Source organism: Brachyistius frenatus, unplaced genomic scaffold (assembly GCF_029030835.1).
Source record: "Brachyistius frenatus isolate BFR_SWC_R1_liver_20210118 unplaced genomic scaffold, ASM2903083v1 Contig_6, whole genome shotgun sequence".
Lineage (NCBI taxonomy): Eukaryota > Metazoa > Chordata > Actinopteri > Embiotocidae > Brachyistius > Brachyistius frenatus.
This window is the reverse complement of record NW_027210605.1, coordinates 7,047,808-7,075,033: the sequence shown is the minus strand read 5'-3', so window position 1 is coordinate 7,075,033 and position 27,226 is coordinate 7,047,808. Positions and strand designations below refer to the sequence as shown.

The following is a 27,226-nucleotide window of genomic DNA, read 5'->3' as shown; positions in this document are numbered from 1 at the left end:
TAAACAACCTGTAAAACATTTTTTTATAGGTTGTTGTTTTTACATCTTAAATCTGTAAAATAACCAAAGAAGGAGTTAAAAAGTCCAATATTTCTAGAGTAGGAGTGTATAGTGGCAAATAAAGAAAATACTCAAGTCAAGTACAAGTACCTAAAAACTTTAGTTTAGTACTGTACTTGAGCAAATGTACATGCAGTGGTCACATACCACCGTCGAAGCCGACTCCACAGGACTCTCACAGAATGCAAGATGTTAAAGATTGCAGGACAAAAGGACCACGTAGATGGATAATTTCAGTGTGCTTATTCAGTACTTCAGATTATAGCCATTTGTAATCTGTTCTGGCAGCGAGGGGGGGCAAACTCTTGTCCTCCTGAGGTCATTTGAATTGCAATCAGGACAATACCCGAGATTGAATTTGCATTGAGATTCCTGCATATTTAACACAGACCTGCTTTTTCCCTGCAGGCCCAAATGCTATTTGCAGTGTACTTGTATTGTAGAAACAGAAAACATGTTTGTGACTAAAATAATAACAACAATCATTTGGGGGAGGCAGCATTTTCTTTGTTTACACTAAGAGAATATGAAGCTCTGGCAGTGTGGCCAGGAAATGAAAGGAAATGGTGTGTCACATGCCCCCACATACATCACAGCAGGGTTTTAGGGCTAAAGTAATGGATTCCTCACACACACCATTACTTCAAAGTGGAAATCATGAGGACACCGCCACCTGCGAGGCCAAGCTCTCTTACTAGGAGTAAAACTGCTCAGTGAATGACGAGACTGTTGCAATTCACTCAACTCTCCCTTCAAATCAATATTTCCGATGTTTATCGTTATTTTCCAAGGATGATGGAAATACTGATGAACTTCATCGTGTATCCGATAATTATAGTTTAACAAAAATAAATAATTACTGCGCGAGATATATCAAACAAAATTGACCCAGAATCACAGTGTAGCTTTTCTTTATGTGTTGTAAAGAAGCTGTGTAATTTATGGCTCTGCCCCAGTAAGAGCTCTCTGTATACTCTTAGGCTGTTAGTAGGGGCTAAAATTCAATTTCCCTCAAGACCCATAAATTAAAAAAAAAGTTATGGCACATGACAAGCTAGCACACCCAACTTCTGTTGTAAGTATCAAAGCACTAAATCACTGGGAGTATCAGACTGCGGCCTGCAGACTAACGGCTGCTGTTGTACAGTGACGTCTTTGAACAGGACAGAAATATGATTTGTTGTTTCTTAATTTATTTTTGTTTTGAGACAATGGCTGCATTGTTTTGTTTTACTTTTTGTTTTTGTTTTTCCTGTCCCTGTTTGTTATTTGAATTGATTTTTAACTGGATGATATTCATTGCTTTGTATTAAATACAAATGGATATATATATATATATATACATTGGGTTTTCATACACTTGAACTATCAATGTCTCAGTAGCGGGAGTAAGATGTTTACACTATTTATCCATTTGTTTACCATTTTCTTCATAAAAAGCACCAAACCATTTGTACTGCTTATTCAGTAATTTGATCTACTTAAGCAGCTTATTCAGTTTTAGCTATTTATTTCAATTATTCAGCTATTCTTTTGGTTGATCATTAAATACTTGTCACGTAACAACACGAAAGCTTCAAGTGCTACAGCTGATTCAAGATATGGATATAGTTTTTGACAATTGCACAAGTACCCCTGGGGTGCAACTACCTCAGATTGGTCATCACTGTCTGAGATAATTCTATTATGTATGATAGTTTTCAGCAACATGGACAGCGCCCAGTGAACTCCAAAACCATGAATCTTCTCTGAATGAAAGAATCAGCCTTTAATTACTATAATATGAGGCACTTTTTTTCCAATTTTATTGGAGGGGGGGGTTGGGTCAGGATCGAAAATATTGCCAACATGGAAATGACTGTATTTCCAACAAGGATGGGTTTGGGAGGTTAAGAAAAACATCCATCCGTGATGAGTCCTCACCCCCCAGTGAAGCCCACATCTCAACTGCAGCGGTCTGAAGCAGAGGACAGAAAAGTTGAACCAAACGTGTCAACTTGACAGACCGCTTAACTCGACACTGTACTTTCCTGGAGTCAAAACCAATGAGCCACAGAACGGCCTTTTAACTCACAGCTCAGAGAAAACCTTATTTCTTATTTCATTTCAACTTTACTGTCTCAAAATGCTGAGTCATTACATTTTTCGTGGCTCTTCAAAAACAAAGCCTCTCTGGCGGAGCTGTATGGGAGACAAGCGCCGGCCCAGAGCTCAACATAGGTGACATCAGAAGAGCAGCACAAGTTTTTCAGCAGGGTGCGACAGACAATAAGAAAAAGACACTGGTTTCTGCACTTTGTAGTGATTTCTCTCAGTCCCCTTTTTCCCAGACTGCCGCAGAGAGTTGGAACGATGAAGCTGAGCTGTGTCACACCTACACAGCAGCAGAGGCTGTTATCTTTTTGCTCACAGCCTATTTCTGCTGCCTCTGCCAGTGTATTTGTGTGCGGGGACCTACACACACGTTTATGGCAATGCATGTGTTTGCGTGTCTTCTCAGGGGGTAAACACACAAGGATGAGCAGGAGTAAGACAGATGAGACTGAGCGCGGTAGTCACAAAACATCTCCGTTGACTGGAGAGACGGCAGAAAAGAAGGATTTGGGGGAGCAGAGGTACGAGTTGCCATACTCAAGCAAAAAAACAAAGCAAAAAAAAAAGGCAATTATTTTCTGAAATGTAGCTATAGTTGTATGACTTTCAAAGATTCTTTTTCCGACAAACCATCATTAAAACTGGGAGTTCTCCACAGCCTAATACTGGAAACACATCAAGAGGTGTGCTAATGGATATCATTAAGTGCTCTTCGGGATAGTCTGCATGTATCAAGCTTTTGAGCATCACAAGAAGCTATAGCCCTGCAGTGTACAGTCTGATTCATTCATGGCTTTCCTTCACATCAAAGAGCCTCAATCAGGCAGCCTTCAATTTACTAAGAGAGATCCCCCCCCCCCTCTTCGTCCAAGGAGCAGTCACTCGTTACTCTCTCTTTGTTAACAACCCACAAGGCAATAGCAGGGAGTATCTCTGGTTTGCACAGGCCCAGAGCCAGCTGCTTGTGGATGACTCATAGGACAGTGCTTCCCTCTGGGGGGCTCCGTTTTCTCCTCCTCACTGCTACTGTACCTCTCTACTCTCTCCCGCTGTCTCGCCTCCTCGCTCCACTCGTTCTCCCTCCTGTGTGCTCTCTTTAATCTCCTTTACTTCACACTACAGCCCCTCCTCCCTCAGTCCTCTCTCCACCTGTCAGCTCTTTCTCATCTTTAAAGTCACCCCTCGCCTGCCTCTCCTTGATTATCTCGACATATTCTCTCTTCTTCTTTCCTTCCAGCCACGCAGATGATACTGGCTCCAGGTCACTGAGGAGGTAATCCGAGGTGTGAAGTAAATACATGCGGCGGGCACAGCGCAGAGTAAATAGAGCAGTGTAGGACGTGTTATCCGAGCACGACGTGAAAGTAACACCTGCTTTCATTTATTTAAAATCGTAGAGAAATTTTAAAAAGCAGAGCATTATGTGAACTTTTCAGTTTGATGCTAAATGGCACACATCAACCGGGGACAAGGTTCTCACTGCTGAAATGGTTTATCGCTGCTGGCAGCACTTGCAGATGTTACAGTTTTTTGATTTGCATGAGATAAAAAATAGTGACACCAAAATGTGAGTAATGAGTGCAATGATACAGCTGCAAGTCATGAATCTGATCAATTCTCCAGATGCATTTTCAATCCATGAGCAGTTTGATGACGAGTCCTCAGAAATGAATGACTAGAGGCATTTTCACTCTTGAAAACCCAAACTGAGCTTGATGTTTTTGTTATATTTTATCAGGTTTGTTTCGCCTTCATCTTGCAATTTTCCAAGTGCACTACAGAACTTTACATGACATACCTACGTCCCTGTAGGGCGTTTGGTCAATTCAGCCGATAGTCTTTTCAGTTTGAATGGAGAAAAATGAACAGATTCATTCCTTTGCCACCATATTATTCATTGGTCTGGAACCTTGGTCCGGGGCTCCTTTCACACCTGCTATTTTGGTTTCGATCAAACTGAGAAGTCCAAAGGTCTGAACCATAAAAGCTCATTTTAAAAGCAACCTTTTCTCTGTTGTTTAGCAATTTTTCTCTTATCTGATTTTTATCTTATCTGTGAGCAGGGCAGCCTCATTTGTCTGTGCCTTGCAAAGCTTTTCCCACACCACAAAGATAAGTCTTATTTCTGATTAAAATGTAGCTCTTTAAGGTTTCAAGGTTCAGGAATAAAAGCGTCTTTGTAGGTTTTTGTGCCGGGTTTAAGGTTATTAATGGACAATCAGAATTGTTGAGACTACAAGCACTTCTATCTCTTATTATGTTTTGAAGCAATTTAGACTGTGGTCTTTTTCATGTGCAGGCAATTAAAACATAAACATTCAGCTTATTAGTTTCAGACTGGGCTATTTACCTCTACAATCTTCCTGTTTTGTGCTGGCATATTAAATCAGACAAAACCCCTAAAATGTTTGTGTTGTTTTTGTGCCTTTTTATGGTGTACAAGCTGTTCCAGCATGCAACAAATAGTAAATAAGGCTCCCTCTGCCAGGATGTAATGATATTCAGTACATCAGACTGCCCTCTGAGAAGTCAGCACCTTCATACTGTGGCTACTCAGCTCTTCTCCATTGCCTATTTGTTGATATTAATGTACATGGCCATTGCTTTAACGACTGATTTTTATACATTTTCCCCTTCAAGGCAGAAGAATATTTATCTCAAGGTTACTGCAAACATAATATCTCCGCTGTGTCCTTTGGTTTAAATGTAAATTGAAAAGGTAAAAGAAATATGGAATTATTGTGTTTCTTTTCAGTAAATATGACCTGATAATTGCGGTGATTCATCACAGTTATTTTCTGAGTGGAGGGCTATCCCAGCTGACAAATCTCCAACATATTATCTCCTATGGGTGGTAATGGGAACACCCACTGCTCCACTCTGACTCCATTACAGTGCACTGAAAACTCACTCATTTTTAAAATATCATTCCTTATTGGTAGCCTAATGAGGATTTATAGGCAATACAAATGCAGCTAGTGAATTGTGGTGGTGAGTAGGTTTGTGCTACTGAGCGAGACCTGTGCTGTAGCCCCAAGGTGAGAGGGGTTCATTTCGACCAGCTGAGCACAAAGCTTACAAAAGAGAAGTGTACCACATAGTTAACGATCCTTCTTACCAACTCAAAATCCCAATCTGTAAAGCAATAGCGTTATGTTTTCAATTGACCTGAGCTCTACAAATTGATGGCTGCCGTTACACCGACCAAAACCAGACATGAGGCAGCTCACCTTGCTGCTGGAGAACCTGCAGGCTGCTTTAATTGGGCAATGAGCCAGTACAGTGACATACCACGAAGACATCGGGTTCTGGTAGGTTTCCAGGTCAATACTGAAACAGCAGTCTGCCCTGATCTCTGATTAGAGTGGGGAAGGCTCCTGCATGCCTCTATCCTCACCCTGTTGAGCAGATCAAAAACAGACATTGACTCCTGATTATCTTTTGTTAACTGTTGACTACACTGACTGCTGGCCTTATTAATGAAGGTGTAATTTGTTAGTTACAAATTAACTGTTATTGTTGCTCAAATTACAAGTTACCAGCTTTAATCTATATCTGTAGTTATTTGTCTTCAGTTTTATATTCTAGATACAGAAAAATATGTTGAAATATTTCGATTTGATACATTTGATAACTTACTGCATTACTATACAGACATAATTCATAGCGTACTGGCATTGTGCCGTATTGACAAACCAAAGAATCAAGTTAAATAGATTATAGATTTTTCCAATTTAAAGTTTTAACATTTAAAGGAATAGTTCCACATTTTGGATAATTTGTTTATCGGCTTACTTGTCTGTATGGTAATTATGAAGCTTAGCTAAGCATAAAGAGGGGAGAAAGGTAGAAGAAGAAGTTAGTGAGCCCTGCCAAGTAGAGGCATTACCCTCTGTAAAAACCATGTCATTTTTACACACTTCAGTTTTTTTAATGAATTAAATAAACATGATGTGATAATTAGTGCGTGTTAGAGGTGCCAATGGGTCGATTTTGTTACCTTCTGTTTCCAGTCTTTATGCTAAACTAAGCTAACCATCTGCTTCATATTTAACAGACAGATACAAGACTGTATCAATCTTCTCATTTAACTGTTGGTAGAAAAGTGAAGAAGTGTATTTCCTTGAACTAGTCCTTTAAATGTACCAGCCCATAAACTATGTATAAAAAAGGTTGCCACGTGGACCAGACAGGTTTTTTTTTGCAGCATTTATTTTGAATCATAAAATTTTGCCTGTCAGAACTTCAGTGCAATATGTTCTGAGCAAAACTCTGTGGTAAATAATTTTTTTTATGCATATTATACATGTTATATACAGTATAAATAGGTTGTAATTCTACATCATTAGCTGTTGATTTTCTTCCTGGCTGCCAGTCGGTGGTTATTGTTCAAGCAGCATGTGGGTTGGGGCAAGGGAGGTGTTGGCTCTATCTTAGGCTAGTAATTTATGGCTCTAGCTGCTGTCTCTCCCTCCCCAGGTGGACATATTGATTCCTCAGCAGTGCATCTAATTAGGGGGTGAAAAACAAATTCCTAAGGGAGACACACTGTGAGGGGACAGCGCTTGCTGTGATTGGACACCAGTTTCCAAGGGGAATAAATGAGTGGCTACAAATCAACCAACGTGTTAAAATATACAAAGATAAAAAAAAAAGACTCCAATACAAATTTAATGAGATTAGTTTTTCTAATGCGTGATCCTACAATGACAGTTGTATTTAGTAAACAAGGGAAATGCACTGAAGACAGGTGACCTTAAAGGGGACTTCCACAGATTTTACAGTTTGTTTACAAGTGTTAGGGAAAACTACTGTAATATATTTTGGCTACAGAGGAAGCTGTGTAAAGTATGATACATATTGGGGTCAGAAAACTATGAGTTTAGACCTTTTTTTTTTTTTTTTTTTTAATATCTGGGTGTTTGGGCTCAGAAAGACACGTGTATCTGTAGACAGCTCCTCAATCTTGCTTGAGGTTAGCAGCTTGAGGCTAAATTAGCCAGTACTAGCGTAACACTGGAGGAGGAAGTTGGCCTTCAGGGCTTTCTGCCAGAAAGCCTTTTTAACAGAAAACCAACCCCTTTTCCTCTTTGTTATAACCCCATCTCTTTCTGACAGAAAGCCCTGAAGCCAAACTTCTCCCAAAACCACCACAGACCCAGACAGACCTGTCAGTGGTAGAGCTGCAGTAATGCGGTAATGTTGGTGCCATGTTTTGACAAGAAAGAAGAAACACATATTCTAACATTTATATTTTGTTAATATATCTGGATCTGTCGCATCAATTTTATGCTTTCTTCCATACACTGTCATTGGTGACTCCAGTAATTTTGTATGAGCACTAGGCTGAATGGATGGAGTACTCTACAGTGAGGATTGAAAGTTGAAGCAGGTCCATAATTTTATAATAGCAATGTACAAAATGGAAATGTGAAAACAATAACAGAGGGGTCATAATGGTGATGAACTTACACAGAATCTAAAACACCTTTATCTTTTTGGAGCTTCAAAATGACATCCACGTCTCATGTTTAGCTGTGAAGGGAACGTTTTGGTTCCCTCTCACTGCTCTCGTTGCTATTTTCATGCACAGCAGGCAGCTGTTTTCAGCACAGCTCTAAAGAGCCGCTATTATCCAGTAGCATAGCCAGAGGTGACATTGTGAGTGGGCATAGAGGAAATCAGGTGGACCTAAACCTTTAAGACCCTTTGGCACAGTACTGGCAAAAAAAATGGCATGGAAGGGAACATAAAACACCAGCAGAGGAACCTGAACAAACCAGTGGTGTAAAGAAACCAAGTACATTTAATCAAGAACTGTACAGTGTTTGATGCTACGTCATACTTCCACTACATTTATTTGACAGCTTTAGTTACTTTTAGATGAAGATTTAACACAATGGATATAATAAGAATCTTTAAAAATACAACACATTGATTAAGATTAAACCAGTGGTTTCCAACCTTTTTATTTTCACTCTGACATCTTACAAAAGTCATTGTGTTGTCAGGGTCACATTTCAGATGTCTATTAATGTTAACAGCTTCAACAAATAGTGATTTTTCCCCTCGAAAACTTCTCAAACGGTATCATTTCAATAAATGTATGAATGATCCAATATCTCACCAAAAATAAAAGATTAGAGAAATCAAAAAAATAAAGAGATTTGTTCATCAGGATTTTCTGTTTTCTTCTTTCCTGTCCTAGTAATCATCTGACGATCCCTCACATGTATCTGCTGGTCATGTAAATAAACCTATATAAAGTAGTTCAAGCTAGCTCCACCTGCAGCAGCTGCAACAGTAATAAGGTGCTTACACAGTGATGCTTCAGTATCAATGGTCTAATGATATATAATAATATATCAGTCAGAGAGACCAAACCAGAACTTTTACTTTAATACTTCAACTACATTTTTCTGCAAATACACGATGTAGTTATATTTAAGTAGGATTTTGTTTCATGCAGGACTTTTACTTGTAATGGAGTATTTGTACATTGTTGTACTAATACTTTTAGAGTGTAGGATCTGAATACTTCTTCCATCATGGGGCAAACAAACACAAGAAATTAATTACACCTGTTGGAGGCCATAGCCTGGCCAGAAAAAAAAAAACACATAAAGTCACACACCTGGAGAAATGCATCCACTTATGTCAGGGCACAGAAAGAGCAGGACAAAATCTTTGTTACAATAAAAAATAAACAGGAAACCCACCAAGGGGACACAGAAAACAGCTTACCTGGAATGACTGAACTGTTGGTTGGTTGGTTGAAAGCATGAAGAAGATTCAGTTTGCGCTTCACCACCGACACTGTGACGTCTGGAAGTTGAGTGGAGGGACATCACTGCACAGTTTGTCTTGTGAAGTTACCGGGGTCAAGCAGCCTACTTTTCCGGAGAAAGGTAACTCATGGCCAGGTTGGGTTGGGCTGACTTATCATCCTCATTCAACGAGCTAATTACCGTTTGACGGCGCTCGTGCTCAAGACATTACGAAATGTCAAATAACTACAGGGATACCAGCCTCGGCACGGGGACAGTGTTGGCATCTGCCTTGCACAAGTGACACAGATGTCAACTTATTCACAATGGTTTGTTTATGCCTTTTCATAAATCAGTTTCTCAACTTCTTGACAAGTGTAGAGGCTGTACCCCATGAATACTGTACACATGGTATTTACGTAGCTCTGGTTGGTCATGTGACAAGACGTCACTGCTTTCAACTATAAAAGCTTACCTGTCTTTAGGTAGCATTATTTTTTAACTAGACCTGGCTTTGTATAAGAATTATGGCTCAATACATTATTATTATTTCTAAGTTTGAATGTAATAACAAACTTTTGGATACATGACAATTATTAAACTTGTAAATGGAAAATTCCATAAACACAAGATTCTCTTAGTCCTTCCCAAGCATTAATATTTTTTGGTAGAATTAAATTTGTCCATAGATACCTGAACCCTTATGGCAAACCAAAGTGAATGCATTGCTATATTTTAAATCATTATTTTCCGAGGCCTCTGATTAAGCTCTACTGACCCTCACTGAAATTGTTGTCTATTCTTTATGTTTACATTTTATTTAACAAGCCTATGGCAAACTTACTAGTGTTAATATTACTTCATTCAGTCCATCCATCATCTATACCCATTTTATCCTGAACAGGGTTACGGGGGAGCCCGGAGCCTATCCCGCTTAACTTTGGGCAAAGGCAGGGTTCACCCTGGACAGATCGCAAGTTTATCACGGGGCCAACACTTATAGACAAACAGAAACAAAGACCATTCACACCTAAGGGCAATTTGTAGATCCATGGTACCTGGAGAGAACCCACGCAGGCACAGGGAGAATATGCAAACTCCACACAGAAAGGCCCAAGCCCAGATTTGAACCCAGAACCTTTTCCCTGTGAGGTGACAATGCTAACCACTGCACCACAGGGACAGTATAATATCACATAATTTGTATATGTAATTAATTTTTTTACTTTCTTATATTTCTATTTATTGATACATAATTATTTTTTCCCACTCTAAATTCATGCATTGCACGAGTGACGGTCTTAAGCTAAATGTTCATAATGTTAAGTCAAGAGGAAAAAAAAAACCCTCATGGTCCAGCTTTGAGAATAACAACTAAATATTATTCTTTTCTGTTCCTCATAATAAGTAGCATGCTTCGTCTCTGATTTTTAGACTGGAGGTTAACTACAAGCTCCCTTTCCTCTGAGCAGAGCAGCAGGCAGACACAGGAGGAAGATGGACAGATTTGTTGCAGAAGTGTTGCTTCTGACATTCGGCAGTGGTAAACAAGACAGTCTCATTTCTAGCTCTTACATAATCTGGAGATCATTTAAAAAGATTTGACTTTGAAGCCGAGTGAGGCCCACCCATGGTGACGATTCATCTCATAAAACAGCAGAAAGACAGAGTTGGCCACTATTTAGTGAACACGGTGGAGCATTTAGACGCTACTAAGTCAGACATTTTCTTCCAGGAGTTGGTAGAGATCAAAAACAGAGCTTAAAGGAGAATCAATATTGGACTTCCATTGTCAGATTTTTGTTGATGTGTTAACTATTTTCACACAAGTTCACCATAATCAATGTGAGACACTAAAAACCCAGATTGCATTCTGCCAAAGTTGTCAATATTTTATTCATCTTCATTTAAGGCAATCCATTACAAAGCATTTCACAAACCACAGTTTGACGACAATATCATGTCCAACACCTGGTTTGGAAATTATTCAGCATGCAAGTCAGAGACCAAGAGAGGTATGTAAACAACCTGGGATCAAACAGGAGCAGTGGCAAGAAGAACCCATACAGTATGCGTCTCCTAGGAACAGAATGGAACGAAAGCAGAGATGCAACATGCTGGAGGTGGCTGGTAAATGCACTAATCAGGTGAAATGAAGGTAGACTATCACACTTCCTGCCACTTTGGCACAAACATGCACATTGTCTAAAGAGACCAAGTTCAACAACTGAACACATATTGGCTCTGAATAATCTTAAATGGGGCTTATGTACATACAGTAATTAGAGATCAGGCCCAAATACAATTTAAAAAGAAGGGACAAACAACGAAATTTCCCCCGAGAGAAAGGAAATAATTCTGTTGTTGGAAAAAAGCATCTTTTATCCTAAAAAAAAATTGAATTCACAATAATTTCATGTTTCACAGTTGCATAATTGTCATTGCTGTGTCCACTTCATATTTAGAGATTATTTATTAAATACCGAGGATAATGGTGTCCTAATTTCTCTGAGGGGTCACAGAGTTTACAGGCCTCAGCAAAAAAGACTAGCTGGTTATAATATGAGGAGAAAAGCCTCATACTACTACTACTTTAATCGAGTTACGCGTCATAATAATTAAATGAAATATGTTGGAAAAGTGCACGCAACACCTCAACTTCACGTTTTTGTTTCCTTTTTCCTCAGACATTTTCAATCACACTTTGTGTATGAGCTGCATATCGACGCTGATTTAACGAGCATCACCTCTGCTAAATGTACTTTTCAACAATAAATCTCTGTGAGCAATGAAGAAAATCCAACTTACATTTGCTAATATGAATGAAGTTCATGATGCATATTAGCTAAATAATTTATAATACTGAAAAATATTTCATGAGAAATGTATTTGATGTATATTATTCATTTTCTTTTGGATTGAACGTCTTTCTGCAGAGGTATACTGGTATTTATGAGTGTTATGTAACGGAACTTAACAGATTCAAGTGAATTTGGCAGCAGATTAAACTCTGCTTTGTCTTTCGAGGGAGAAATGTCATCACTAATGAAAAATTCAGACAGAAAAAAAAAAAGTCTATTGTGGATCTGGACTTGTGACAGAAGGAGCTCAGTGTCTCTGGACTGAGTTTCTGCAGTATCCCAAGACACTGCAGCAGTGGGAGTCAGAAGAACAGTAAAGCGGCTAACAAAGACTGTAAACACAAAATAAAATACAACAGAGCTTCATATTCTCAGAGAACAACATGACAAATCTTTGTAAACGTTGGTTCTCCGGTGTCATTCAAGGAAATACTGTTTAGATATAAAATAAGAACAAATAATGCACAAATAAAACAGATCCAAAATACACTAATTTTTTTAATGGAACCCATGAATGTTTACTTTCTCCTTGAGGCAATGTAAATAGCCACAGTTGAATTGTAAACAAGTCTTGACTGAATATTGTACAACAAGGCTCGGTGACACTGCTTACTTTCATTACTTCAAAGATCATTCGTGAAGCGCTGCAAGTATAAAAAGTACAGAACACTGGTGGAGAGTGCGTATCAGCTACTGGGGCTGAAAAAAGTCCGAATCTTGCAACAGTTTATCATCTCCAACATTTTCTGTGTACATCTTGAACATGAGACCTGCGGCTGCCGGCAGAGTAACACCTGGGTCACTGAATTTGGATATGTTTCCATATAATAGGCACATTTGGATCGTGATATTGAGTGACCGAGAGATACTCGTGAAAAAAATGGCCTTTATATATAGATAACTTATGATGTGCACAACTGAGCCACAATGGCTGTATCTGTCTTTAGAAACATGTATACAGTGACGAAAAATAAAACACCATGAACAAATGTGTATCAACAACTGGCTTGAATTAGATTATAAAAAGAATTGTGCAATTGAATCTTGGCTATTTAATCGGTTATGAGTTATAAAAGGGGCTGTTGTGCATTAGTGTAAAACAATGTTGTCTGGGAACAATCAATGTTATTTGGAGAAAAGTAATATACGGAAGAACAACAAAAAAGAGATGGGCTGGTTTTGTTTTGTGCAATCAATTGTTTTCTTCTGATCACTTTTAAAAATGAAAAATTCAACATAAATATCTCAAACTCTGTTGAAAGATTTGTGATTGTTCAATCTTCATTCTGGGAAATCAAACAATCAAATCCAATTAGGGAGAAAAAAGTGATAGTTGACATCAGTCTTTCAAAAGTATATTTAAAGGTTCCTTTAAAAGTACTGAAGAGAATCCCAGATAATAAACTAACCACAACAGATATAATGGAAAGAAACACAAACAGCAAGATGGCAAATGAGATATGCCAACAAAAACTGTACAATGTACCTCTTTGTATACTAATGGAGAAAGCAAGCAAATGCTTTGAGTTATTCTTCTTTTTAGCAACTAAAAAATACAGATTTTTATGATAAATATAATCTTAATATTTCAGTATAATAGTTATTTTATAAACACTCTTCCTGTTGGATGCTGTTTGAAAAGATGCTGGAAGAGAATGTTAAAGCCATGTTGAAAACATAATGTGGTCTCCTTTCCATTATCTTCATTGTGGTCGGTTTTCTCAAAATAATGGTCATCAGCTTATTAACCTTTGTGCTTTGTATTTGGACAGTAATTAGTGCATTTTGTTAATATAAATATAAGAAATACGTCAAGACATGGTGCTGAAAGATCAGTATGGCAACAGCTCACAGGAGGTCCTCTACATTACAGCTTGCAATCTAAAATTATCCTTCAATGAAAATGATCCATAAACTGCTGAATAGATTTTTATCACATGCTTTTATATTACAGTCCTTATCAAAGTAGAAATGGGGGTTGTTTTTATTACACTGGTCACAAAATATAAGATTGAAAACTACAGGGGAAATATTACTTTAATCCCCACCTTTTAAAACCCCCTAAAAGGAATACATTATTTCTGAAATAAATAAATAAATTAGTAGACACATGATTTCATAGTTTAACACATTGATTCCAAAAGGTATCACCAACTGGCACATCCTAATATATGTATGCTTTCAAACAGCCCCTTTTTACAGGTTCACTTGCTATCCATTACATCATCACTTTGACAGGTTTGACAGCAAACAACTAAAACCTCCTTTTACACCAGTCTCCTCTCAGCGCTTTCATCCTCAAGCACCCAGAGAGAAAAAACTCCCCGATCATCAGTAGGTTCCCTCTCCAAGCAGTGTCACTGCTCCAAACAAAATGGAGTGTCATCATCTTGTTCTTTAGCTAGAATAATATACAAAAGGGCCTTGAAAGGGGGGTGGGGTGGCTGCTAGGCAGGGTTGGTCTGGGGGTGGTTGTCTGCTGAGTAAGTTGGAGGGACGGGGTTGGGTTTAATGGCTCTGCTCTTCATGTAGGAGATCAGCTGGTCAGGGATCTCAGCCAGCACGTCTTTAGCCAGCCGCGCCATGCTCAGTACATGGTTACCTGTGCGGTCCATGTAGTCTCTGAATGGGACAAACTGTTGCAACATGGGAGAGAAGATGAATGACTTGTATATGAATCTGTAAGGTATTAGTCTAAAAGGTTAAAGCTGTTCCTAGTTTTGGACCGAGCAATTTACAGAGGATTTAGTTTTTCCAAACCTGGATTTATACATAAGGCCTACATGTTCACCTCATTACTGAATAGGAGAGGTGTTCATGCTGTGATAGAAACTGGGGATCCTGGTGAACAAAACACTTTCCCTGAATACTAAGGAGGATAAATGCACAAGATGTGTTTCTATGCCATATCCCCTCAATGTAAAAACAGAAATCAAGTTTTGGAGTCTCACAGTCGTGAGGCTACACATGTAAATGAATGTGGTCGTTTTTCTTGTGGTGGCACTAAAGGAGAGGCTGAGAAATCATTCAAATCTGAAGAGGTTACCCTCTTTTGTGCAGGTGTGAATGAGACTGTGTTAGGAGTTCACATTTTAGCCTCAATAAGAGGAAAACAACAGGACAAGTGTCTACCAAAAATGCTGGGGTTCATCATCAAGGGAACATTCAGAGTACATTTCATAGAAAGCCATTGCTCAGTTGCTGATAACTTGTAAACAAAGTTGACATATTGGGAAGAGTAGTCACTGTGGATTAAAAAAAAAAAAAAAAAAAAAAAGTCTGAAAGTAGCCAAAATGGAAAGGCTGCACAATTGATGAATGTGTTTAGTAAATTGTTGTGGTAATGTGCTGATTTCATTTTTATATTATATTTGTACAAGTAAATGGCAGCAGTACATGAAAGACCAGGGTGTCAGCAAAATGACTAGAAATGAATTTCACAGAAACTTGACAATCCATACTATGTATGCTATGTATGATATCTCACACTGGAATAAAATAAAGAAGTAAAATTGCCATCTACGGTCCAGGCATGGCCACTAATGGGAAAAAAAAGATATACTTCTCATAGATTGTGCCATGGAGAAATGAGCCATTTCCTTCCCATAAAGAGCTGAGAGGGAAACACAACATTAGAAACGTCTCACCTGTACAATGTCTCTCTCTGCCAACTTCCCCCGCGAGGAGATTCTGATGTCATCACCATCCAGCTCAACCATGGCTACAGAGAAAAAAAAGAGATCTCTGGTATGACTTAATATACACGTTTGTTTCTAGTGAATCAAGAAACCAGCCAGGGAAAACATATTTTCATACTGTTAACTGATCATTTCTGAGAATGAACGATTGTTTCTGTTCTTGTGTTGAAAGTCTGAACTGGTTTAATAAAAAAAAATAATAATAATAAAAAAAAAAACATTCCACATATGAAGAGACAACAAATAGTTTTTTTTTTTTTTTCCCTGAAGAAGTTTAATTAATATTCTCACCATCAAACTCAGCTTGGCCAACTCCAACTATGATGATCGACATGGGAAGTTTGGCTGCCTGTCGTTAACAAGAACAAACAGTCGGTTGTCACTCACATGCATGGAATACAATCATTTCTGGAAAAAGGCCCGGCATGTTTTGTAATAAAATACACATTCCAATTATGTGGAATTTTCCCCCAACACACATCTCATCGCACAAAGGCACTATTAATCTGCGAGCACAGTTCTCCAGAGAAGTCACGGATAAAAACAATTATGGATAAATGATCAAATAGACAAATAAAAATGCTACACAGTTTTTTGCTCCCATTATGTTGCATGGTTTCGGGTTGTCCGGGAGAAAACATAAAATACATGATTCAACTCTGGGGCTTTAAGGCTGATACGACAGCCAACATGTAATAGAATATGTTAAGCCAAACACTATGCAGAATACACATTTGTTTTAACAAAGTGGAATATCATACAAACGGTTAAACACTGTTCTTGTAGTTTATATAAATCCTACACACATCACTCAGTGTAACATAATTTTTTCATGACGTTGCATATAGAAAGGTTTCAAACACTGTTAACATTGAACATAAAAGTCCCGTGTCCTGCCTATTTAACTCCGGTCTGAACAAATCTTAAACCGAATTGATGCAGGATTAATAAGGGTTCTCCTCTACACAGTTTGTGGTGTAGAGGTTACTGCACTGCATGAATTTAGACCACAGCCTTGATGTTGAGTTCTGAAAGCTGTGGCATGAATGAATGATATATGCTTGTGGTAGAAATGCATTTACAGGGATAAAAGTAGGTCAGCTTTCCTGGAAAAGCTCCCAAGGGGAGAGGGCCTGTCACAGATAGGAGTGAGGACCACCCCCTTCATGGTCTCTATCATTATTCTCCCTCTATCTCCTTTGCCATTTTATCTTTTCCCTCCATTAAGCCCATTTCTCATGATCTCTCACTGTCGCCCAAAAATACATATTCTGTTTGCCGTATGCTTGTAGGCCAGACCATACACCAATAAATGCCAGATCAGATTCTGGATGCAGAGTTGAATTATTTAGTCTACACCATTTGTTACTCTGCCCGTGCTGTAAAGTCACTCGGGGGATCTCACACCATCAGTCGGTCTCAACTCGTATTCCCTCCTCTCAGTGCAAATAACTACAATGAATGTACAGAGGCGCAGCAGATACCTGTTCTGGTGATAAGCATCATGCTATAATGCAAGAAATCTGTCTGTATGTATGTTTGTTAGCTTGTTCCTCACATATCTCGACAACCGTTCGTCCCATCGGCTTTACATTTGATGAATGCATTGCTGGGGACTTGAGGTTGTGCATTCCTGATAAAAACAAAAAAAACAAACAGGCAATCTCAGCACCGTGCAGCAGCAAAGTTGGAATTATGCTGAACAGCTGCAGTTCCAGAGAGCATTGAAGTGGAAGTAGTCGAGTCTTCACCTACATCCACAGCAAACTGTTCTCAAGAAAACTGCACAACAATGCAAGAAGCCAGGCAATCATACTGCCAAACAGGCTATCCTGAATAGGCACGGTACTTGTTACTTTTACTATTGAATAACTATACAGACACTTGAGGCGTTTGATCCTTTAATGAAAAAACAACAGGATTGTGGAACTAAAATCATGTCTGTGTCTCCCAGCATCCAAATTGTCCAGTAAATTTAATTAACTTGTTCAAATCCAATTTAGTTTTTTAAAGGAAAGCTTTTTGGCGGAGAATTACTGCATATATGAAAAGTGTTGTATACATCTACAACTACAAGTTTGAAAATGAAAAAACCTGCAGGGTGAGGAGTTGGAAAGAAGAGAGCGTACCAGACCTCTGTAGCCGGCTCTTTAACTCTGTTTGAGGTTAGAGGCACAAAATGACATTCAGCATCTACTAGCAAAGCTCACCTGAACCTCTGACCCGATCTGTCAATAGTCAAATTGCATTGGGGCAATGTAGGTGCCAAAATTTCACTAGAAGGAGAGCAAGTTGATGGTTCTGCAGCATTGATTTTGATCTTTTTGGAAAAAAAAAAAGACATCTTTAGTGACGTCTGAGAGTTAAAGCAGTAAGAGGCACTCAAAACTAAATCTATAGAGTATTTATTTAATTTGCAGTAACTTTATGGATGATGAATTATGTTTTTCTGTCAAACAGCATGGCATATTCTGTATCAACTTGTTCCATCTCTTCACTGACGCTATAAGAACTTTACACTGAGTGAAATACTCAGAAGCCAAGAATCCATGATTTTATAGGTGCACCACTCTATCAAATGCAAACATTTCAGATGTCTTTTGGATTATTTTGTACAGATTTCATCTAAATCATGGCCGGCATATTGGACATCTTTGGAGATTCTGGGCACTTTAGGGTTCAAATGAAGTTTGGTTGTGCAGCGTGAGTTTGTACTGAGGGTAATTATGAAAGCAGTTAAAGCAACATCAAGACATTTTTAATAGCATAATTTAAACCTGTTGACTTGATTTTGTAAAATGTGACAGAATAAGTACTTTCTCTCACAGAGTTCTGATGCCAATGTATACAGATCATGTAGGATATTTTAAACATCCAAATTGTCCATGCAGGTAACACTTTTGCTTCTCTGATGCAGAATGTTTTCGATGGAAAGATAAACTAAATTGAGTCCTTTAAATGCCCCGCAACATGTAAAATATTCATGGATTTTATGATGTTACTGGTTGAGCAAGTCTCCCATCCAGACACGAAATTGACAGCAGTAATTTAATACCTGCACACAAATTAATTTATGTTTTCAGGTTAGAGAGAGACTCTCTTTTATAATTTATAATCCTAAAATGAAATTTGGAGTTTAAATGAAGATAACAAAGGAAAGAGATGCAGTTTTGAATTTACCCCAGAGGCTGTAAGATATGTGGACATGTTAGTCCACTGAAGGCTCAGCTGTGCTGCTTTGGGAGAAAAAAAGAATAAACATTCAAGCAGTTTGGTCATTTGCAGCAGTTTACCAGCCAATAACTGCTGTGTGTATTCTTTAACATTTGCTCAGAAAAATGCAGCACTGAGAAATCATAACTGCAGAGATGAGCTTTGCACAAAACTCCTCGTTAATGAGTTAAACCTCCAGGGCTGAGGCTGAAAGTGAAACAGGACATTCAGTCTTCTGCTCTGTAGGCAGAGAAGAGAGCAGCCGCCAGGTCCAGGTGGCAGCAGGAGGTGGCAGGTTCAGGCTGAGCAGAGCGCAGAGCAGCAGACAAGATCTTAAAAGGAAGGTGTGGCTGTTCGAATGGTTTGATTAACAGTCGCAAATTCCCTTTAAACCCAGTCTGCTGGGGGTCAGACCACTGTGTCGCTGTGATGGTCTACCTGGTTGACGATGACTCACTGAGTGCCAGTCTTACTCCAGTGGACAGATTCTAACTACAGGTGAGCTGCAGTGTTGTCAAGACACAACAAAAATGCAGCAGGCAGTAAAGGCATTAGACAAACACAATCAATCCTTTAAAACAATTTTAAAAAAGGGGGCAAAACAGGTGCCTCAATTAGTGCGCTGGTTGAGGATCTTGCCTCTGTTAAAGTGAACTTGTTGACCTAAGAGGGAGTCTCAGCTGAGCCTTGCAGCACCTTGAGCTTCTCAGTAAGAAGGAAAAAATATTGGACAAACAGAGCATCTGAGCACAGGGACTGAAACAAGTGGAGCAGAAAACATCCCATAAATCCTCAAATCTAGTGCTACTGGCTTATAAAGCCTCAAAGTAACAGAAAGCCTGAGAGCAGCGGCAAAGTAAGCTAAAAGCACCTGCAATGCCCTGCAGAGCCAAAGGGAGGGGGGAGGGAGAGGTTATAACATCCTCCTACTTGTGTTAGAGCAGCACTTACATTCACTATGGCCTCCTTGGTTTGAGCCATGTCTGATATCACACCATCAGTGATGATGAGCAGGACAAAGTACTGAGATCCATCCTCCACTGCTGCTGCATAGCTGGGAGAAAGAAACCATCAGTTAAAAATGTTGGAAAAGATTCAGCATACATGTTCATGGGTTTACATTAGACTTTTAAATTGACTTGAACAACCAGAGACAAACTCTGAGAGCAGCAAAGTAACCACTGTGTCAGAGATTAAGAAAATATATTAAAAGAACACGTTAGGCAAACTCCCCCTCTACCTACATTGTGACACAAAGGCTTAATATTGCCCTGTAAAGCAGTGAAGCATGTTGTTTAGCTGTTCGTGTCTGAGAGGTCTATCAAGACACTATTATGATATCCATCAGACACCACAGTGAGTGTGTCCTAGTTTCCCGCCCATCGCGGTCTGCTCTATGAATAATTTATTAAACTGTTTATGCAAGTGCAGCAGTCATATTCTTTCAGAACATTATTGATTGCCGAGCACTTATTTGACCAGACTTGATGAGCGAGAGGAAGGAAAAAAAACAAAAACGTGGCAGATCATCGTGAGAGCCAAGGACAGGTCGGAGGTGAGCTCTGCTCTCGCCCTCATATTGGTGAATTTAACTGAGGTGCTGACGTTTTAATCAAAGAGCATGCCCAGTCAGTGACAAGAGCAAGAGCGATGACTGGTGTTTAGGGGATTGAAGAGACATTTGCCTTCCTCAGCTGCCTCACAATAATGTGGGCCATGCTCACTGGAGACAGTTGAACATATTTAGAGCATACTGACTGTAGCACCGAAGTCAATCCTGTGTTACAGACTCCTACACAGGTGAGAGCATGGAACAAGCACAGTGGATACATTAACCATTTAACATCCTTCTGTACATTTAGTGTTCGGTGTGCAGCTTTCAACCCTTCAACAGCATCGCCTGCTTTCATTAAATGATCAGCTTTCTGCTTGTGATGCATGTAAAATCAAAACCGAATGCGAGCTTCAAAACCATCTACTTATAAGAACTGCTAGTTCTGCTCAGACTGGAATATTAAGATCGGTTTCTGGTCATGTGAATAGTCATTTTAATCTTTTCATCACTTTTTTGGATGACCTACTTCACTTGTTATAGAAGCGTCTCCCTGCAACATCTTTGTGAATAACTATTTCACTGCACCCAGAGTTATACTGCACACTGGGCAGAGAGAGACTAAAAATGTGATCAATACGTCTCCAGCTGTTTTCAGCCGGTACAATTCACAAAAGGTGGGTCATTAATATTCAAGTCCACGCCAAGTAATGGGTAACAGCTTGAGTCTAAGAGTCCAATATTAAAACAGAGGACAGAGGAGACACATTGTACACCTATGCTTTTAATATAATAACTTCACCACTGTTTGAACCATGTGGTGACCATTTTCAACAAAGGATGTCTGCTGTGCATTTAATGTTTTACAGACTTTTAATTTACTTTGTGCACTTATTCTATTTGCAATGACAGGAAGTTTATGATGGTGCCCTATTTACAGTAAAGCTCATTTATTGAGCAGTGTGATTCATCAACACGTCATGAAAGGCTACATGACATGAATGCAATTAAAAGTCCCCAACCAGTCCCGCCACCTCACCTTCCCATGTTCACCCAATGTCTAAAACATAATGTAGCAACTGCCCTCTAAGATGTCTCGCCCTACATGTGCCTTATTACCATTACTATTCATCTTAGCCCGGCAGTTGATTGTTCATATTCCTTTTATTAGTTCTGCTCAGTTCATAGAGAAACCATCCCTCACTGTGGCTGCCTGCTGAAGATTATTCACAGAATGACTTTCAAATAAAGGGCGGCTGCGCTCTGACGTATTCACTGGGACAAATCTCTGTAGTCGTACCTTGCCACATGATTAACAACGGGAGCGAAGTTGGTGGGTCCATACAGCTGAACCGTCTTAAGGCTTTGATGGTAAGCTTCAAGAATCCCCTCCATACCGTTACAGTACGGGTTCTCAACGTTCCCATTCTGAAGAAAACAACAAAACACAAAAGGTACACAAACTACAAAAATGGCAGTCAGAATGAAAAACACAATAAATCTTTACATTATGATTTGTCAAAAGTGCTTTAAATTGTACCAAAAGGAGTTAGACCTTAAATAACAGATTTGATTTGATTGGCCAGTTCAGGCCAGCAGAAACAAGTTATGAACACTGACATATTATCACCTTGATATGGTGAACTTGTTAGCAAACCGTTGCTTATTTACACATCAAGCAGTTACAGAGCAACACTGTCAGACATTTACAGTCAAAAATGTTTCATTTCATTTCAACATCTGCCATCTCCTGAGGGAAATAATGTCACTCTATCAGCTAAGTGCTCTGCTGTGTTCACCAGCTCGAATCGAACTGTGTCTATCTCCCGTTACGTGGTGCGCAGGATGGACCAAAAGCAGTACCACTGCAGACTGGTGAACTTAACAATGAGCTGAGACTTTAAAGCTGTGTAAGGCTGACTTGAGCTGCAAAGTTGGCTTCTGTCAGTAAATGGTTTCAAACAAATTCCTCACACTGTGATTAAATTCATTGTAAAACTATAAACTACTGCATAGTAACTTTAAGTTAAGGAGTAACTAGTCCACGAGTGTTGAGCTGCCTTTCATAACCTGCCCGCAACAGCAATTTAGCAGAAAGAGACGACTCATGTTAGTACAAAACCACATGAAGTCGTACCTTTTACCATAAAACACACTGGACAAAAATAGAACACAAGTAATAACTATTTACTTAAATGCAGATTCCAAATAAATAATTCAATAACATATATATATATGCTCAAAATAATTTGGTGAATCAGCATTGCCTCTCTCTTTACTCGTCCTTGTTGCAATGTTTTTTTCCTGGAACTGATCAGCAGGTGTTTGGGCCTGCCGCTCTCATCCTACTGAGGAGACAACCGGGAAGAGAAACAATATACGAGTTCTAAACTATCAGTGCTAATTTAAGTTTCTTTTTTTCTACACAGGCAGGATGACCGGCTCCCCTCTGCTTCTTAAGTCAACCTCTGCAAAATCACACCATAAAATAATGCTCGAAAGTAAATAAAGAATAGAAAAATAAAAACACAAGAGCAGATATTTATTCAACATGCATTATGTGTCATACCCATGGATTAATACCACTGCACCATGTATAGATAATAGAAATCATTGTCTCCATTACAAACTGGGTTTATCTTTTATTGTTGAATATTAGTTTACCTGGAGGTGACTAAATGCTTTTCTCACACACCCAGTGCAGCAGTGATGCAGCAGCTGGGTGCGTTCTCAAGTATCACAGATGTTTATTCTCCGTGACAGATACAGTGTGCAGTTGAGGGCTGAATGATATTTTGAAAAAAAAAAAAACACTATTTTTTTCCGCCAGAGGTAAGCTTGTTAAACTTTGTTTCAAATGTTAGCTTCTTTCGCTTCAAGGCAAAGTTCTACCCAAATATATACATTATAACAAATATCTCACCCGGGACTGTAACTTTACTTTTCAACCTACTTTCATAACTACAGCATGAAAGTGTGAGCCTTCAATTATATGGTAAGATAAATCTTAATTTGCAAATCTTAATGGAAACGAGGAGTGATGCGGACGTTACCCTGTAGACACACTCCTCATTAGGCTGTACTATGCAGCAGGCAGAGCACATTAGCTGGCTGAGAGAAGCTAAATCGATTTAAGAATCCTTCAGCCTTACAGAACATAATTTGCACTATAAAAGGTGAATGGATTTCATTCTGAATTATGCATATCAGAGGTGTTGCTGCATTTATCTCAAAATGCGCACATCAAAACAGCACACCCATACATGCAGGGAAAATAAGCACACAAGTATGCAGTCTGGAAGATAAGATCCACTGGGCGGCTCAAAATCATCCTCACATGAATTTACATAAACTCAATTACAACCTCACTGGCCAAAATAATCCCATAGTTTACTCACCAGAGGAAACTCATGGGAAACCCTCCCATCAGGGGGCAGCTTAGCACCGAATCCCAGGGCTGGGAACATTTTATCACTGTCATAGTCCTGGATGATCTCTCCAACCGCCTTCAGGGCCATGGCGTAGGCATTCATCTGGTAGGGGTTCATGTAGTGTAGTGAAGTGGACTGCGATGGATTTCCTTTCAAGACAAGAGAAGTGGGAGTCAATGATGCAAACCGTGGCACTGAGAGCGAACTCACAGCTGCACCAGGAGAAACGAGAAACTAAATTGGATGTTTTCAATCATAGGTGTGATTCGGTGAGGCTACCTGCCTCATCAGCAACACCAGAACTCTGCAACGTTACAGTAGCTGCTGCATGAGAGTAACAGAGCATATCAGTGTTTTCTGTTGTATGTTTTTAATGTTAGTGAAATTTTGAACTCCAAAACTAGATGCTGTTGTATATGTTTGCTGATTGACTATATGGACAAAATCTCTCAACAGATCTATGCTGCACCCTCATTGCAGGAAGGAGCGCTACCGCAGCTCGTTTGTTCCGACGGCCGTCAGACTTTTCAATACCACAATAAAATAATGTTGCACTGGTCATCTTATTCCACAGCACCTGTTACTTTACAGTCATCATTCAAAACTGTATTTATTTTTATTTTATTTTATTTGTTTTTGTGTATATAGTGTGTGTGTGTGTGTGTGTGTGTGTGTGTGTGTGTGTGTGTGTGTGTGTGTGTGTGTGTGTGTGTGTGTGTGTGTGTGTATTTTTATTCAATGCTCTTATTTTATTTTATTTGTTTTCTAAAATAATTATTTTTTTATCTATCTTATTTCCTATATCTCATAAGTATTTGTAAATTTGTTCATATTGTGTGCACTTTTTTGGTCTTTCTCTATGCTGCTGTGACGAGTACATTTCCCCACTGTGGGATTAATAAAGTCAAAATCTAAATCTAAATCTAAATCTAAATCACCTTGCATGTCCTGCAGGATCTTATGCCATCATGTCAGATGGATACAGTAAAAGCAGTGTGCATTAACAGCACTATATCCAATACAGTTGGATTTAATTACATTGAACAAGTGAATTTGGCTGAGATGAGGCATCTGTGTTTGCTTGATTAACCGGCACTTGCAGGCTATGAAGCGAGAAGTCAGGTATATCAGCGCTTTCAGGAATATCCAATGTTCCCATTCACATTCATGAATCAGTAACTCGTAATAACATCAACTGTGACGTGACATGAATGCGGTATTAGGGTTGCATACCACCATAATGCTGCACTGATTTGTTTCAGAGTTAGAGGATGTACTTAGCAGGGGGTGACAAAGAGCATAGAGGTAGATGTTAATGTTATTTTTTCTTCCCATTTATCTAATTTCAATTATCATTGTTAATAGATTGTATTTTTTGCACATATACATTTTTACACCTGTATGTGGGTACACCCGATCATCTTGTGTAATTATGAATGACTTGTTTGTATCGTCAACATACATTACTTGATTTCAAACTTTGCAAAATTTGATTTACAATGAAGTCTGCTGTCTTCTCTCCTCTCTGTCTGTCCAAAACCACCCCTGATAATGTTCTGTGAACACTTCAACAAAAATACTTTAACAGTAAAGAGGAGAGATGATCACAAGCAGGAACAAAGCTCTGGCCCGTCTTTGACTCGTGGAAAATGCCTCAGTCAAACATGGGAAGACAAATGGAAGCAGAGCGGGGAAGTGGTAGTTGAAACACTCACCATTTGATGCAGTGAAATCAATGGCCACTGTGAAGTGAATCTGAGTCCTGAAACAGATGAATACAGGAAAGGATGTTGTTAACAAAAGAGAGGCAGGAAAACTCAGCACTGCAGTTTAATGCAGCTCTCCCTGGTTACAGCGAGCTCCCTGCTCCATCTCTCACATCTGAGAAAAAGGTGTGACAAAACTAAACCCCAGTGTTGATCATGCAATCGCATTGCCTACTTTCCCTGCTGCTTCTTCACAACTTCTGGGAGTCAAGCAATGCAGGATCTAATCAGGCTTTTTTACTTTAATTTATAAAGTGAAGAGATACGTACAGTGCATCCATTGCTCATGGTCAAACTGAATCTACAGAACTGTTTTGATCTTTAAATAAATGTCTTACTCAAAGATTTAACAGCACAGTGGCAGGACCACAAACACATCGCACAATATCTAGAGAACTGATAATGGCACAGTTATTTCCCAAATGGTTTCCACAAACACAATGAGTTGGTGCAGCTGGCTTAGTGATTAACAGCACACCCCGAGGAGAGATATGAACCAGTCATAAAAATAAAATAACCCAAATCCCTCAGTCGTTGAGTAGTTGCCATGTTTGTTTTTTTCAAGAAATGTGTACATTTACATGAACATATAGCCATTACAGCCACCGTACTCTTCTTTCTCACTGTGTTATTGTTTTTGTTCAGCTTGGTTGCTGTTGTATGAACAATAGGAAAAATATGTGAGATCTGCTATTCCCTGCATCAAGGCTGAAATGGCAGCTATATAACGTTTTCAAAAACTACCAGAGATTTTTTTTATTCATGAGCCCGTAATGACAGCCAAAACCTCGAAAGCAAACTAAACATGGCCTAACCAGTCTCTGCTGCATTCACCTGCCTCCCAAGAGAGACAAATGAAGAGTGAATCTTAGATCAAAGTGTGTCCTCTTTCATTGTGATTAACACTGATTGCCTCTTCCTGACTTCACCTCCATTCAGAAATTCCCACAAGCACAATATCAGAGATAATGGCGGCATCCTCCTGGGGAGACTCTGACCTCAGCTCATTAATCAGCATTGAGCCGGACTACTCGGACGACAAAGTGGAATTTTTACTGCGGCATGTGGCCTCAATTTGAAAGTCTCTCCTGATTTCTGCAGTTAGTTTTGAATATGTAGCTCGAGAAGCAAGGTGGTGAGTAAGAGTTAGGGCTGAGTGCAGGACAGTAGAAACTGACACAGGGGAACTGTCAGTTAAACTGCTGATGTGCATCCTTGGACATTAACGGCTGAACTCTGCTGTAAATTTAACATGATCCATCTTTTTTTTTTTTACCGGGATGTTTACAGGGATAAGTACACAGCATTGACCAGTGTCACATTCATAACAGCCTATTGCTGTGTTTTCTCAATCAATCAGTCAATTAATTAATTAACAACTATGATAATCATCTGTTTTCTTTCCAAGTAAAGAGTTTTTGATCCTGTGTGCTGACACTATGACTTTATGACATCCAAGAACAATTATTGTTTGACTTTTCATAAACCTTCATAAATCTTTATTTTAATGATCTAATCCTAACCATAAAACCACAATGTTTTATTTTCCATAGCTACTATTTCTCCCAAACATTAACCACCAGCTGACAGGTATGAAGGTAATGCTGGCAGTAGATTAAAAAAAAAAAAAAAACATTCATTTAACAAAATCTGGTGGTTGATGTACCTGCCCGGTGATTGTGATGGTGGTGGTGAAGTCAGCTTTCTACCAGAAATTTGTGTTGCATGATTGTATATCATTATATATTATATCTAAGCATGGAAAATATTAGCCTTGTGCGAAC

At 39.0% G+C, this 27,226-nt stretch overlaps 1 protein-coding gene across 2 annotated transcripts in view; it reads right to left on the bottom strand.

Moving 5' to 3' along the window:
- Positions 1 to 10,798: 10,798 nt before the first annotated feature.
- cpne5a (copine Va) overlaps positions 10,799 to 27,226 on the bottom strand; it is a 71,556-nt gene continuing 55,128 nt past the window's right edge. For both annotated transcript variants that reach the window (XM_069688911.1, XM_069688912.1), the window contains 7 exons: positions 25,392 to 25,438; positions 23,644 to 23,825; positions 21,546 to 21,673; positions 19,645 to 19,747; positions 15,772 to 15,829; positions 15,430 to 15,503; positions 10,799 to 14,418 (listed from right to left, as the gene is read on the bottom strand). In XM_069688911.1, coding sequence (XP_069545012.1) covers positions 14,230 to 14,418; positions 15,430 to 15,503; positions 15,772 to 15,829; positions 19,645 to 19,747; positions 21,546 to 21,673; positions 23,644 to 23,825; positions 25,392 to 25,438 — 781 coding nt within the window. In that variant the 3' untranslated portion in view covers positions 10,799 to 14,229. The remainder of the gene's footprint in view (positions 14,419 to 15,429; positions 15,504 to 15,771; positions 15,830 to 19,644; positions 19,748 to 21,545; positions 21,674 to 23,643; positions 23,826 to 25,391; positions 25,439 to 27,226) is intronic.